The sequence below is a fragment of the Gracilinanus agilis genome, chromosome 2 (genome assembly GCF_016433145.1).
Source record: "Gracilinanus agilis isolate LMUSP501 chromosome 2, AgileGrace, whole genome shotgun sequence".
Lineage (NCBI taxonomy): Eukaryota > Metazoa > Chordata > Mammalia > Didelphimorphia > Didelphidae > Gracilinanus > Gracilinanus agilis.
In genome coordinates, this window is record NC_058131.1 from 434312656 (window position 1) to 434328413 (window position 15758).

The 15758-nt window shown below is 35.8% G+C and overlaps 1 protein-coding gene across 1 annotated transcript in view; it reads left to right on the forward strand.

Moving 5' to 3' along the window:
• The window catches only part of TXNDC16 (thioredoxin domain containing 16), a 122120-nt gene that overhangs the window by 69616 nt on the left and 36746 nt on the right, over positions 1 to 15758 (forward strand). The window contains exons 13-14 of the mRNA XM_044664718.1: positions 4851 to 4997; positions 5760 to 5819. Coding sequence (XP_044520653.1) covers positions 4851 to 4997; positions 5760 to 5819 — 207 coding nt within the window. The remainder of the gene's footprint in view (positions 1 to 4850; positions 4998 to 5759; positions 5820 to 15758) is intronic.

Genomic DNA, 15758 nt, shown 5'->3' on the forward strand with positions numbered 1-15758 from the left:
TATCAGGGCAGTTTTCTTGGATAATTTCTTATAAAATGATGTCTACGATTTTTGTTTCTTTTGGTCAAGACTTTTAGGTAGTCCAGTAATTCTCAGATTGTCTCTCCTGGATCTGTTTTCCAGGTCAGTTTTTTTAATGAGATATTTCATATTCTATTTTTCATTCTTTTGATTTTGTTTTATTGTTTCTTGATATCTCATGAAATCATTTGCTTCTATTTGCCTAATTCTAATTTTTAAATACTGAGTTTCTTCCATGACCATTTGATCCATTCTACTTTTCATGGCATTTTTTTTCGTTTGATTTTTTTGGCCTCTTTTTCCAGTAGGTCAAATCTGAATTTATAGATGCTTGTTTCTTCATTGACTATTTGTGCCTCTTTTTCCATTTGACCAATTTTGCTTTTTAAACCATTATTTTCTTTTTGTATTACTTTCATTTCTTTTTCCCATTTTCTTCAACCTATGTTATTTGATTTTTGAATTCTTTTTTGAGTTCTTCCAGAACCTGTTACCAATTCCTTTTTTTTTAGAGATTGTACATGTGTTTGCTTAGATATCATCATCTCCTCTTGCTTCTGTTCTTTGCTTTTTACCCCATAGAAAATTTTCAAGCATCAAGAGTTTTTTTGTTGCTGTTTGCTCATTTTCCCACCACTGGACTGGGTAATCTACACGTTGCTGGCCATTCCTGTCATAACTTCTGGTTCACAGGTTTTTGCCCTGGGGCTGTCTTCACTGCTGGGGAGGAGGCTTGAGAATGCTCAGCACTGTAGACCTCCAGACCTCACTGCCAGGGCCTGGGGCTTCAAGCAGTGGGTCTTAGGTGTTCTTTTGTTATGTAAGGAGGAAAAAGGGCTTTTATGGGTTCTATATATTAAAAGGTGGTCACCAGGGGAAATTTCCCCAATTAAGGAATAATCTCAAGTCAAAATTGACTTTTATGGGACTATTTATTTACAATTAGGAAGGTCAAAGGTAGGGAGATTGAGAGAGAGAGAAACTCTGGCCCGGGCCTAAGAATTTAGAGGCCCAGCAGAGGGGCACAGAGGTTAATTAAACAAGGCTTCTAGCCACAAGGCCTCCTCCAATAAGAGAGGCCTTCTTAAGGCTAGAGCCTCCAGAAATGCTAAGGGAAGAGAAAGAGAGTTAGCTTGACTTACTCATGTGACAATTGAAAGGGAAGCAGTCAGAGGTCCCACCAGAGACTCAGCATTCCAACATTCCTCCATGAACCAGAAGAGTTCCTGATGCTGTCAGGAGAACCTGATGCTGTCTTCCATCCAATACCTCAGCTGACCGAGGATCCTCTTCTTTTAAAGGGGTCACTACTTATGTATCACTTCCTGCTCCTCCCTCCTAATTCACATGTCCAATCACAATAGACACTTTCTCATAGAAAGTGTAGGGGGCGATGCCTCAATTTTGATTGGTTATTCACTCTAGCACACATGGGTTGGGAACTTCCAGAATTGGAAGGTGCTCTCACCTTTGTGTAGACTTAATTTAATTATCACAGTTAGTGTAGCCCACTACCTGGCATCCTGAACTTGCCTACACCTTGCTTCTGAGTCTGGCTTGGAGGGTGGGATGGTGTTTGGCCTACCCTTTTCTTTTTGCAGTTTTGGTTCCTGTTCTACCTTATGTTGTGGAAATCTACTCTCTCTGCCTATCTTTCACGTTGTGTTCAGTGGGAGAACCCCCTCACTTGTCCTGCTTTGACTCCTGTCCTTTTGAGGCACCTTTTAAAGTTTTGTTTGGAAGGATATTCAGAAAGGTTTCAGGCTTTCACTTCTACTAAGCCACCATTTTGGCTCTACCTCCTATGTGATCAATTTTTGTAAAGGTGCCTTATGGAGGTGCAAAAAAGAGGTAATCTGGGGACAGCTGGGTGGCTCAGTGGATTGAGAGCCAGACCTAGAGACGGGAGGTCCTAAGTTCAAATCTGGCATCAGACACTTCCTAACTGTGTGACTCTGGGCAAGTCACTTAACCCTCATTGCCTAGCCCTTACTGCTCTTCTGCCTTGGAACCAATACACATTATTGATTCTTAGATGGAAGGTAAGGGTTTAAAAAAAGTTATTTTTTTCTATTCCAATTTTAGCATCTCTAAATTTCTGTTATAGTTGCTTTTCTAAAATTCTATTTTTCTCTTTATGTTCTTTCTTGTTTACTTCATGGTTAAATTTATCTAGTTGTGAGAATGGTAAATTAAGGTACCCCAGTAGCAGAATTTTAATGTCTGTTTCCTCATACTTTATTCTTTTTTTATAAGAATTTGGATGTTATGTTATTTGGCACATAAATGTTCTATGTGGACATTAATTCATTGTCTATAGCAAAATGTATTTTCCCTGATAATTTCCTTTAACTAGATCTAATTTTATTTTTCATTTGTTTTGCTACACCTGCCTTTTTTTTAACCTCAGCTGAAGCAATAAATTATACTCTTCCCCATATTTTAACTCTCCATGTTTCAAGTGTATTTCATGTAAACAACATATTATTGGATTTCATTCTACTTTCTGTTTCCATTTTATGTTTACAGTTATGGATGCTAATGGCTTTATATTTTCCTACCTCCTATACTGTTCATACCTACCTCTCTCTTTTTCTCTCTCTCCTGATGGTTTATACTCACTTTTACTGGTCTGATTGATACACTTCTTATTGATCTAATTGACAACTCATCCTATTTTGAATATGAAGATGTGAAAGATCAGTATTTTCCTGACACAGCTTCTTTCCTCCCTTCTACCACATGAGGTTTTACTTAAAAAAAATATTGCTTCTCCTGAATGACTTATGTGATCGACTCTAACTTTTCTGATATAGCTTCTTTATTCTATACTTATCCACCATCTAGCCAATGTGAATTAGGTCTAGGACCAAGCTGTTTCTGGAATTTGATTGGTCCAGGATTCCCTGAAGCAGTTTTCCCATCATTTAAGAGGAAAAAAAAATTTAGCCACATGTAATCTAGCCCCTTAGGCTTGATGGATTCCTGAAACTCATGAATGTAACCTTTATCCTGCTCTTTAGACCAGCAATATTTTTATATGGAAATAAGGTGAGCCATGTGCTAAGACTGTTCTATTGTGGTTGCATAGTCTTTCTGGAGTAGGGATTTGCAAGTTCCTCATTATGAAGGATCACAGGAATTGTAAGGAATTTACCTTTAGTTGGCTTGGAGGAAAATTTCTCATCCTCTCACCATGTTATTTTTGGCCAGTTGGTGTTCATTTTCTTCATATCCTGTTGAATAATTTGGTTATGTTAGGCTGGTTCTAAATGAGCCATCTCTTAGGATTTAGCTTTGAGAGAAATGAAATTACCAAGACACAGGTCAGTTCAAGAAAAATAAAGAAAAACTTTTTACTTCACAAACTACATAAATGATACAAAAGAAATTCAAGGATACAGATTTCAAGGTTCAGGTAAGACTCAGAGTTTGAGTTTGACATAATTCCCCTTGCTACTCATGACCTCTGGAGTTATCTCTTAGAAAGTAAGGGTCAAGTCTTCACAGAAGGAAAGTTACATTAAATCTCAGCAGCAATGTGCTGCAGATTTAGGCATCTTACGTATTTTGTCAGAGAGAGTGGAGAATGCCATATCAGCAGAGCCAACCATATTCCCTACCTCTGTCTCATTCCCTCATCTGGTTGAATGAGACAACATGGAACAGAAATAGGCTGAATAAGCTGAATTATACCATAAAACTTACAGGGTTCATTCAATTTAGGAAGTATAAGCAGATTTGTCCATTGGAATAGGCCTTCTGATTTAAGAAGCTATGCCTAGAATTTGAATGGAAGGAAAAAAATGATTCATATTGCCCTCTTGAAGTTCCAAAGTTCTTTTAGTGATCCTATGTATCTCCTTGAAATAAAAGTCTATCTTTTTGATACTAATTGGTTTTGTAATATTTTGAGGAGCAATGGAAAACTGCAGTTTCCAAAGAAGTGAAATTGAGGATTATCCAGAAGGCACTGGAGAGTCACATAGTGGACATGTGTAGACATTCATTATTAACAAGAATGTCAGTGAAGAGTTTATAGAAATGATGTTATCAAAAAAATGTAGAGGGAAAAAGGGAGAAGATTTGCATTTATTGTCTGAGCAGAGGATAATTGATAGATGGCCCTCAATATCTATTGATATCCTCATAATGTCAGGAGAAAGTGAGGAATCCCCCTTACACATACGATGATTGCCCTTTAGTGAATTCATGGGAAGACTTGGACAGTAGTTACACAGAATGTGCAGGTCTGTCAGGTTGCCAACAGTATTGATGCACAGAACAACCACACTGATGAGATTACAAATCCACTTGATAAATGAGTATTTGTGCAGTTCAGTAGATCTTCTCTGAATTAACTTAATTAACAACAAAGTGGCTTTGTAAATAATTTAATGTAAACATTAAAGCATTGTTTTTGTATTCCATATATTACCATGCAACCCAATCTCATTTTTTGAGTCATGGATAGATTTATGTAAATTAAGGATGTAGACCAACCTTTTTGGCTGTGAGAGCCATAAACACCTGCGGAAGGAGGAGGATGGAGGCGGAAGATGCTGGAATATGGGGGGGGGGGGCTGAAGGGCCCCCTGGGGCACATCCTGGGGCTCTGCCCGGACTGGCTGGTCGGGAGGTGGAGCCAGAAATGGCTCGAGAGCCATATGTTGCCGACCCCTGGTAGACCCTTTGAAAGGGTGTCTAATAATTTCTTTCACCTTTCATCTTAGATGTTTTTACTGTATTAAGCTTTTATATGTTTTCTTTTAGGATTAACTTTTGATCTTTTTTATTTCCACATACTGTGTAATTCTCTTAAAACATAGATGTTCAAGATGATCAAGTGGTTGAAACAGTTTACAGAGACAGGAAGAGAAAATTACCTTTGGAATTGATAATAGAACTAACCGAGGAAACATTTAACAGCACAATAATGAGCACTTCAAGAAGCATAGTATTATTTTATACTAATTGTAAGTACATACCCTTCAAAATACAAATTTTTATGGAAAATTTTAATTATTGAAATTATTACTTTTATTTCTTTTAATTTCCCCATATTTAAATGATTTTATGTATTTAAATTTTTATTTACTTTTTATTATTTTCATTAAATATTTTAATGTAGCTAGAAATAAAATATAATAGCCTTCATATTTTCTAGATAGATTTTCTGTGAAATTTTTAATTATGACTTCAAATCATTCCAGCGTTTAAAAATATCGTAAATACATAGTGTTCAAAGCTTTATTTTTTAAAAAGTTAAAAGTGAGTTGGTAAATAGGAAAAATTATCTAAGAAATCTGGGAAATGCTTTTATAACTTCGTTAATTTCTGTTAGAAAACTACATAATAAGTAATTTTGTTGGCAAGTCTTAGTAGATTTGATAGAAATATGTTATTTACATTTTGAAAAATAAAGTAATTCATGTTTTTCTGTTATCAAGAACAATTTTATTATAGTTAAGATACTCAATATTTATTTTTCTTTACTAGAATTTTCTAAAAAGTATTAGAATTTTTACACTTATTTATAATATTTAAAAATTAACAATTTGAATGAATAATGTGATACTTACACTTGTTCTAAAAATGCATTGATGATAATAAAATAATAAAAACCCAATACACCTTTAAGAATCTGGTGGTAAATAATGTAGTAACTGTTCAGATATCATATGTATCTTTATTATGTGTATATTATTATACATATACATACTTTTTTTTACATGCAGGGGAAGCAGTGTCCCTGGCATTTTTGCAATCCTATGTTGATGTGGCAATTAAATTGAAAGGTATAGTACTGAGGTATAATAATTTCTAATATGTCTATGTAGTTTGACAGAAAGCCTGAGCCAAACCTTAATACACTATGTTCGTATCCCTGTACCTAAATTGATGATAGTAAAAATCTTATTAAAAAGACACTTAAAAATCATTTTAGGGGTCAGCTGGGTGGATTGAGAGCCAGGCCTACAGACATGAGGTCCTAGGTTCAAATCTGGCCTTAGGCACTTCCTAGCTGTGTGACCCTGGGCAAGTCATTTAACCCCTATTGCCTAGGTCCTTACTACTCTTCTGCCTTGGAATCAATACACAGCATTGCTTCTAAGACAGAAGGTAAAGGTTTAAAAAAAACATTTTAGTCTGTAAGCTTGTCTTGCTAGAAAGTAGGTACCTCAGTGTATCTGTCAACTACTGTTTAAATGATCAGAGAGTCCTATAATCAATATGCCTATGGTTATATCCCTTCACAAACTGTTTTTTTAAATAGTCAGGCTCTTTGTCGTTTGTACTTTTATAATAAATGGCTCAAATCATAACCAAATGATAATCTATAAGTGAAAGAAATTGATTAAAAAAGATCTAAGTTGTGTTGTATCCCAAAGGGTTGAACTCCCTAAGAAACCAGGAATAATGTTTTATATTGTTATTATTGTATTCAAATATTATTATATACAACTGAAAATAGTAATATAATAAATCTATATATTAAAAATTATTGTTGGAGGCAGCTGGGTGGCTCAGTGGATTGAGAGCCGGGTCTAGAGATGGGAGATCCTAGGTTCAAATCTGCCCTCAGACGCTTCCCAGCTGTGTGACCCTGGGCAAGTCACTTAACCCCCATTGCCTAGCCCTTACCACTTTTCTGCCTTGGAACCAATACACAGTATTGGTTCTAAGATGGAAGGTAAGGATTAAAAAAAAAGAAAAGAATTATTGCTATAAATATCTATTAATAATAGTATGATCAGTAAGTATGTATTTATTATTAAAAATCAACAAACTATAAGATAATAAATTGTTAAAGGGTCAGATTGATCACACTGTATCAGATAAGTTCTGTTTTTGACTATTGTGATAACAAAAGTACTACTTTGACATTTAGGTCTCCTTAAGTTAACTTTAATTTTCCTCTCTTGCATTTTTTCCTCTGGTGTTGCCAGAACTGCCTGTTTCCAACTGACTTTTGAAGTGGTTAGTGTAGATATTGAAATTTTTTAGTTTTTTTAACCCTTTGGATTTTGAAATGATAGTTCCAATTTATCCCATTTGAAATAATACTCACTGTATACATTTTGAAGATACATTTTAATATGTGTTTGTATGTTGTCTCTTCCATTAGAATGTGAGTTTCTTGAAAGCAGTGATTCTGTTTTTTCCTTTCTTTGTACCCCCAGTACTTAACACAGTGACTTTAGCAAATTGGATCAGGAAGGGAAGAAAGATGAGGTGAAGGGGACATTTGGTAATGAGAGAGCAAGGATTCTAGAGAGCCCTCTGAGAGGAAAGAGTAAGATATGAGCATAATGGGGACAAGAGGGCAGAGACTGGTAATAGGAGAAGCTGTTTTGAGTTGTAGGTGTTAGGAGAGGAGTTTCATTGGCAGTTTTTACTCCAACTCTGAGTAATAGGGATTAGAGGAGGAGAATTAGAGTTTACTAACCATAATAATAATGCTGCTGCTGCTAACAATTCCTCGCATGGATATGGCACTTTAAGGTTTGCAAAATGCTTTACATAGTTTATGTCATTTGATCCTTACAACAATCCTTGGATGAAGGCATTATTATTATATTTATTTTATGGATAAAGAAACTTGAGCTGAAAAAGATTAAGCAACTTGTCTAGGGCCATTCAGCTAGCTATTAAGAGTCTAAGGCTAGATTAAGTATCTGAAATGGGATTCGAACTTGAATCTTGCTGGTTATCCACTCTTCTATTGAATGTGCTACCTAACTACTGTAGACAGAGAAAAGCCAGTTGATTGGGACCCTACTTTCCTGGGTCTCATGATAAAGAAGGGCAACAAGTTTGGCAACAGCGCTGTTGGTTTCTGTGCTTTGTTCCCTCTTCAGACTCAAGGAACTAGGGGTTAAGGCTAAAAGGGCTTTTGGTCTGGCTTTGTTTACAAAGTTGAGGTAGATTAACACAGTTGTTATTAGAATCAGACAAGATGTAAGCCACTTTGCAAATGTTAAAGTTTTATTTACATCCACTGTTATTATTTTAAGTATATATTGTAATATGGCAAACTAAATCTCTCTAGGTGTGGGTATGCTACAGTGTTTTTTCCTAAGGCTCTCTTCACTTCTTCCTTTATACTCTCATAACTGTTATCTTTTTGCAGATGACTCACAGATCTATCTATCTATCTATCTATCTATGCATATATGTATATATATATATAGTCTCTCCAGTTATATATGTTTATAAAACTATATTTATATAGTCTCTCCAGTTAGCTTCAGTTTCATATTATCACTTGGTCTATTAAATTATATTTAGATATTTCTGGCAGTCTTAGAAACGTCTCAAAATCAACATGTTCTAAACATAGCCTATTACTTTCCTCCCTCCCTGCAAAGCCCTGCTCTTCTAAACTTCCTGTTTCTGTAGAAAGTTTCACAATCTTTGCAGTCTTCCAGGTTTGTGACCTCAATGTTAGCTGTAACGCTTTATTCTCCTTCACTTCATATATATCCAATCCACTCCATCTCTTGAATTGAACCCTTTACTTTACTAGTAGCTTTCATAATTCAGGTTTTCCTTACCCCTCACCTGAGTTTTTGTAACATAGTCCTAACTGTGCTCCCTACCTCAAGGGCTCATCAGGCAGTCTGTCAAATCCATTTCACACTACTGCTAAAGTGATTTTACTTAAGCATAGATCTGTGTCCCTCTCCTACTTGAACAATCCCAGTGACTCCCCAAAATCTCTAGAGTCAAATATCCATTCTTTTGTTCATCTTTTAAAGCCCTACAGGACCTAATCTTTTCAGTTACTTGTCCTAGTTATCCTGAACTTTGCAATCCAGCCAAACTGGTTTCTCTGCTCTTCACACAAGAATGTCCCATTTTGGTGTTTTTGCAATGACTGACCTCTTAGGATGTATTCCTTCCTCACCTTCACCTTAACAAAGCTTTGCCTTCAAAGTGGAGCTCGTGTACTACTTTCTACATGAAATTTTCTTGATTCCTTCAACTAATAGAGTCCTTTTCCAAAAACTACTAAGTATTTAACTATTTTGTATTTAATGTATTCTTTGTGAAGCTGTCCACCAACTCCAAAATGTTCCTGCATGGGTAGAACACCTAAGAAAGGGGGGCTGGGGACTGAGTGAATAAGGTGAGAAAATAGATGTAGACACTCAGAGTACTTCAGCATAGTGTAAGCCTGACAGGGAGTTAGCTTTGATGGTAAAGAGCTTCGTCTAAGCCTGGCATACTGATTTTTATTGAGGTTACAAGAAGAGGGGGAAGGGAGATTGATAATCAAACCAGTGGTCTGACAAATTAACATTATGAGGTAATTATCACCAGATACAGAAGCTGGACCCTAATACAATTGATATAGCTTAATGCCCAGATCAGGAGTTCATTTGACCTCCATCATATTAGTCTTATCTGATATAAATGCTAAATGAGTGTTATTGGCAATACAAAGAGACTATGAGTCTTCCCTGTGGGGAGGGGTTGGAATTCTACCATTTAACCACAAGGTTAAAGTCCTAATTGAACTCAAAGGCATAGAAATTAGTCTGAGATCATTGCTCATAAAACTGGCTTTTGAGTAACTCTATAATATTTTCAAGATTTGTATATGCCTGGACTGCTACACTTTGTATGTATGAATATGTGTAGTTTATTCCATTAGAATGTAAGCTTCTTGAAATTATTTCATTCTTTGTATGAACATCATTTCTAGTACATAATAACTGTTTATAATACTTATTGAGAGTCAGGTGATACAGTGGGTAGAGTCCTGGGAGTGAGGAAGCCTGGGTTTAAATCTGGCCTCACACACTTCCTAGCTGTGACCCTGGGCAAGTCCCTTAATACTGTTTGCTTAGAATTATTACTAAGGCAGAAAAGTAAGGATTTAAAAAATAAGATAAAATACTCGATTGTGCAACTCCACAGCCCCAATATATATCTCTTGAATGTAGAAAAGATTAAGGTGTGTCCCAGATTCAGTCTAAAATCTGTCACGTGATTCTGTTGGCTAAGCTCAACCATGATTTCTGTTACAAAGCATTCAATTTGCAGATACTACAATCTTCTGTATATCCTAACATTATGAAACTGCCTTCCCTCTGCCTATCCCTTAGAATTGATTAGTATATATAGTGTCTGTTTTGGTGAAGAGTTACTAAAGTTGTAGATTGCCATATAGTTTCCTAATAAGAATGGCCAGTGCAGATGACCATGGGACCCATTCCTTTTCTCCTTCTTCCAGGTACTTTCCTTCTAGTTTATCTTGTGATTATGTTTTTGTTTTATTTTAGTAGTCAGAGGCAAGAAATGATAATTTTTTTTGCTCAATGCAAGCTAGCATTCAATATGAAAACCAGTCCAGTGCTTTTACAACTTGTTTGTTTAATCCCATTTTTTTTTATCATCAACCAGAGAAATGTGCCATCATTAATTCCACTTGATGATTTTTGGAGACTTAACTTGGGACCAAATGAGTTGCAGACTGATCCAGACCATTTGTAAGCTATATAAGATTAGATGTCATCTATTGAGTAAAAGATTTCTGTCATTTTTAAATTGCAAACTTCTACCTCCAGTTTCTCCTGAGTAAAACAAAACCTTTCCTGACATTTAAAAAAGGCCTTTAAAAGAAAGAGGTCTTTTAAACATTCAAGATGGCATTTCCATGGTGAGTTTTTTTTTTTTAATATCAGTGCATTATTTTTTGTGAAGGAAAGCTTGGAAGAGAAAAGGAGATGTTGATGATAGTAATGCCCCAAAAATGAGAAAGAAAAGATCATTAATGAAACATTTAAAAAAAAACACAGAAGAGAGCAGAGGAAAATTCAGAAGTAAACAACAGTATACCAGTGATGTCATTTTGGTCCCCTACAAATACAAAAGACAACAACCAACCATTTGCCAAGCATTGTGCTAAGCACTTCTACAAATGTTTTATCAGATCCTCACAACTCTTAGAGCTGAAACTGAGACAAAAAGAAGTTAAATAATTTGCTTGGAATCACAGAGCTAGTAAGTATCTGGGACGAAATTTGTACTCAAGTCTTCCTGACTTCTGGCCCAGTGCTCTATCAGCTGTACCAACTGATAACAGAATTTGCCCAAATTGCTACTGTTGTCCCCATCTTCCACACTAATTTCACCACTTGATCAACCTCCTTTTGTTAACTGGTAAAAGACAGGAATTTCTCATTTTGTTCCAATACTGGACCTAAACTACCAAGGTTGAGGCCTAAGTGAAGCCAAGACAAAAGAAACTGAGAATAGAACAAATAGAAAATAAAACCTATGTGAGATAAGAAGAAATATTAAATTAAAATCTAAAAAAAGAAAATGAAAGGAAGAAATGTACTAAATAAATAACTGACTTAGAAAATAAGTCAAGGAAAAATAATCTTAGAATATTTAATTACCTGAAAATTAAGATCCCAAGTATTATATATCAAGGAATCATAAATGAAAACTGACAATATTTATTCAAACTAGAGGGCAAGGCTGAAAATGGGGGCAGCTAAGTGGCATAACAGATAAAGTACCAGATCTGGAGTCAGGAAAACTCATCTTTCCTTAGTTCAAATATGGCGTTGGACACTAACTAGCTATGCGTCCCTGCTCAAGCGTTCTTAACTCAGTTCCCTTCATCTGTAAAATGAAGGAAACTCCACTATCAATGTCAAGCAAACCCCAAATGGGGTCATAAACAGTCAGACAATATTGAAAAGATGGAACAATAGCAAAAGTGAAAATAGAAAGTATCTACCTCCTAAAAGAAATCCCAAAATGAAAAGTCCCAGGAATTTCCTGTTCAAAGTGAAAATATTGCAAGCAGTCAGAAAGAAAGAGTTCAAATACCAAGTAGACACAGCCAGGATTACAGCAGCCAAGATTCGCAGCTGCAACCATAAAGGAGAATGAGTGGAATGAGATTCAATGTGTAATTCTCAGACTAGTATTTGGCTTGGAACCTCATTTTCAAGACCCTTCAGTATTACTATTCCTTGGAATAGAGCTGCACACACACACCCCACCCCATAAAACTTTTAGTTTTCCTGACCTATTTTCAAACACCTTGTGAAGAGTTTATCTGTACCCTGGGAAGAAAGCCAAACTATAAGATAAACTGAAGGAGAGAAAGTACATTGAGTTTCAAAAGTATCGTTATGCTCCCTAGACTGGGGATCCCATGATAGTAAAGGGTTTTTCTTGATCATGGGAGTCTTTCAGGGTATGTAATATTGAAAATTATGTGTGTAAGAGTTGAAATGTCCCAGCCCACTCTTCTGTGGGATTAGACAGAGGGAAGGAGAATCTTGCATCAGGATTATTATAAAAATCTGTGATTGAACCTAGAAGAAAAGAGGACATTTTTGCCCCTAGCAAGCTGCTTGTGTGGGCAGAATCCCCTTTCCTTCCCCCTCCTCCAATTGTCCACTGTTTTCTCCAAAAAAAGCCACTGTTCTCTGCCAGCATCTTATCGAGTCTCCTGTCTGCTCATTAGAGTGATTTAGAGTACAAGCCTCCCCAGAATTCCACTCCACACAAGCCTTAAATAAAATATTATAAAATAGCCATGCCTCAAGGAAATGGGCTTTTAATGAAATGTATTCAAGATAAATGTATTCAAGTATTCAAGATAAAAAGACCAATTTATAATTATTTTTACTTGATGTATCCTTCTCTGATTTAGGTATTTCAATTACATTTGGCTCATAAGAGTAGTTCAGTAGACTTTTCTAATTTTGAGAAAATTTTTGTAATATAGGTCATTATAATTTAAAAGTTTGAATTCTCCTATAGCTCCATCTGGTCTAGGATTTTCTTCTCTTTAGAAATTCAATTAAAACTAGTTTGTTTTCCTTATTGGTCTTTTTCAGATCTTTATTTTATGCTCTGTTAATTCAAGCATGTCATATTTTGATAATGTTTTTATTTTGAAAATTTTTATTCTAAGTTTGTGGCAATTTCATTTTGTGCTTTTTTATTATGTTAATTTTATTTTCCTTGCTATTCTTTTTAGTCAGATATGCTCAAGGTTCATCAATTTTGTTAGTCTTTTAAAAGAATTGGCTATTAATACTGTTTCCAGTTCTATTTTTTGTTTCTCTCTATTTATATATTTTCAAGATTTCTTCTTCGTGATTATTTTGAATTTATTTATTGTTGGTTTTTAATGTTCAAAATACATATCCAGTTAATCCTCTCTTTTTAGATTTTTCTGTACTCATTATTCTAGCTCCATTTTCCCAAAACTAGGCTGCCTTCATGCTCCCCTTAAGGTTGTAGGGCTAACCATTGGGAGTTATCCACTTGAGCCCCTTTTGTATTACTATGTGTTCTTTAATTCAATAAATTTATTTTTTAGGACTTGTAAAACTGGGACCAGTTAGCAATGGTGTCTCAGCAGGCTCCAAGCCCCAGGCTGCAAACCTTTAGCAAGGGAGAGGGGAGTGAGTGGATAGAATTCTTTCTCCTCCCCCTCCTTTGGCAGTTGCAGCTTCTAGTAACTGTTATTAACAGAATTCCTTTCTGTCCAGAAATGGAGGCTATCTGACTTAGCTATCACAGGGCTAAATTGGCTGGAAAAAAAGGAATAATCCCACAGAAATTGGCAACTTCCACTGTTTGAGGCTTATTCCCTAAGCCCAAGATAGGTAAAGTGCTCAGGATGTGTTCAAGAACTTTCTTGATCAGTGGATCACAACTACTGCCAGGATGGAGATTTGGTTTAGGTAATGTATGAATTTGGCTTATATAGCCTGAAATTCAACACTTCACACCTTAACAAGAGAAGGGATTTATTAATTCAGGGAAACAGGAGGGAAAAGGGCTAGGTTTGAGAGTGAGGTAAATTCTATCTAAGATCTTCAAGGTGATGTCAGAAAAGCTATCCCCCCAGAGGAGGAAGCCTCTGAATAAAACTGTTTCTCTCTAAACTCCCTCACAATCTAAACTTTCTCCTAAAATCTAATATTAACAAGTCCAAGATGGTACAGATGGTCTTAATTATAGATCTGTAATTGTTTAGGGATTGGCTAGGACACTACTTATAAGGTTTTGTCACAGTGCTCACAGCCTTTGGGAAACAGTCTGGTTAGAGTCAGTAAGGAGTATTCAGCAATGAACCACCCTGTACTCTGGGTTAGAGGTAAGCTAAGTTACTGAGAAGTAATTCTACCCCTTTCCAGCCACCCAGTTCCCTCTGTCCCCCCAAAGAGTGAGTTTGCCAAGCTGGGTGTCCTGCTTTTTATACCCACATTCTTCACTGCCCCACCTGCCTCCTCTCCTAGAGTTCCGAGGGGTTCTGTGGAATTTTGTGAGGCAGTTCACCCCCACTTAAGATTATACATGTTACAGATTTTAATTGCTACACCATTTGGAAAGCAATAGGGATATGGTACATGCCTAGAACACTTAATATAGAGGCACTCATGTAGGAGATGTCAGGGATCTACTGTTAGGGACAGGAGATCTATCTCTATGCATGGGCATTCTACATTAACTTACCATTAAAACTGAAAGCAGCCTCTTTCCATTAGCTACCTAGCTGGAACTATCTGCAACTTTAAATCTACCTGACTGTAGCATCCAAAAGTGAAATAATTTATTCACTCATATCATATAATAAACAAAAATCTTGAGATCTGCTTTGCTCTCCCCCTTAGGACATGTGGCCCTAAGAAACAGCTTTGGATTTTGCTTTGTTTTTCCTTTTCAGTTTTATATATAGAAAATGGAATCTCTAACATGGAAGCTCTAGCTCTGAGGATTTTGAAACCCCAGATCAGCCCAGAACAGAAGTCTTAAGAAGCCAGAATGCTGGGATATTGATCAGGGATGAGGAGTGGGATAGGGGGAGAATTAAACAGAAGGGAAATATTAAACTTAGAACTTGATTCTATATAGGAAATGAGCTAAGTTATGAACCTTATCCCCTTTCCCTCTCCAGAAACTAAGATACTTGCGGGGATAAAGAGCTATTATTCTCCTGGGATGTTAGGGGGAAATATTTATATAAGTAAAATCTTTGTAAAAGCTAATTTGATTTTTAATTGATTAAATGAAATGGGTACTTGGGCTCCATTTAGGGGAACATATTTGGTTGGGGCTTGAGTCAGTGGCAGAGATGAAATACCTCACCCCCTAGAACCTATGTTCTAAACAACCCTGGAGGGAGGGAGTGAAAATATAATAATTCTGACGTTTAGATTGTGGGGCCAAAGAATGACTGTTACAAGAGTACTTAAGTTTAGCATTGATATTGGATTGTTGTTCTATTTATTCCTTTAAACATAATATAGAACAATAATTTAAACATAATATTATTTTATCTGATAGTAAGATAGAAAGTTTTACCTTTTAAAATTTTTAAAAATTCACTTGATATGTAGTAAATTTTGTTTTAGCCCTCATTTTTATTGTATATCTATCTGTCTTATTTATCTTAATTTTTCAGATATGTAAGCTACTGATTGTGGGGTTATATTTTCTTATCTATTATGCTGTGCTCTTTTATTTTATTGGATTTTTATTTCATTTCCTTGTAAAACTATGAGAGATAGGTTTATATTTTCCATCATTTTTGTCTCTAGAATAGTTTTTTTTAAAGAAGATTAAAAAAAAACTTCCCCTTTTAAATCAATACTTGTGCTTTGATACAATCCTATTGCCACCTCTTTCCTTAGTTTGAAAGTTTTAAGTTCCTTCCTTCCTCCCTCCCTCCCTCCCTCCCTCCCTCC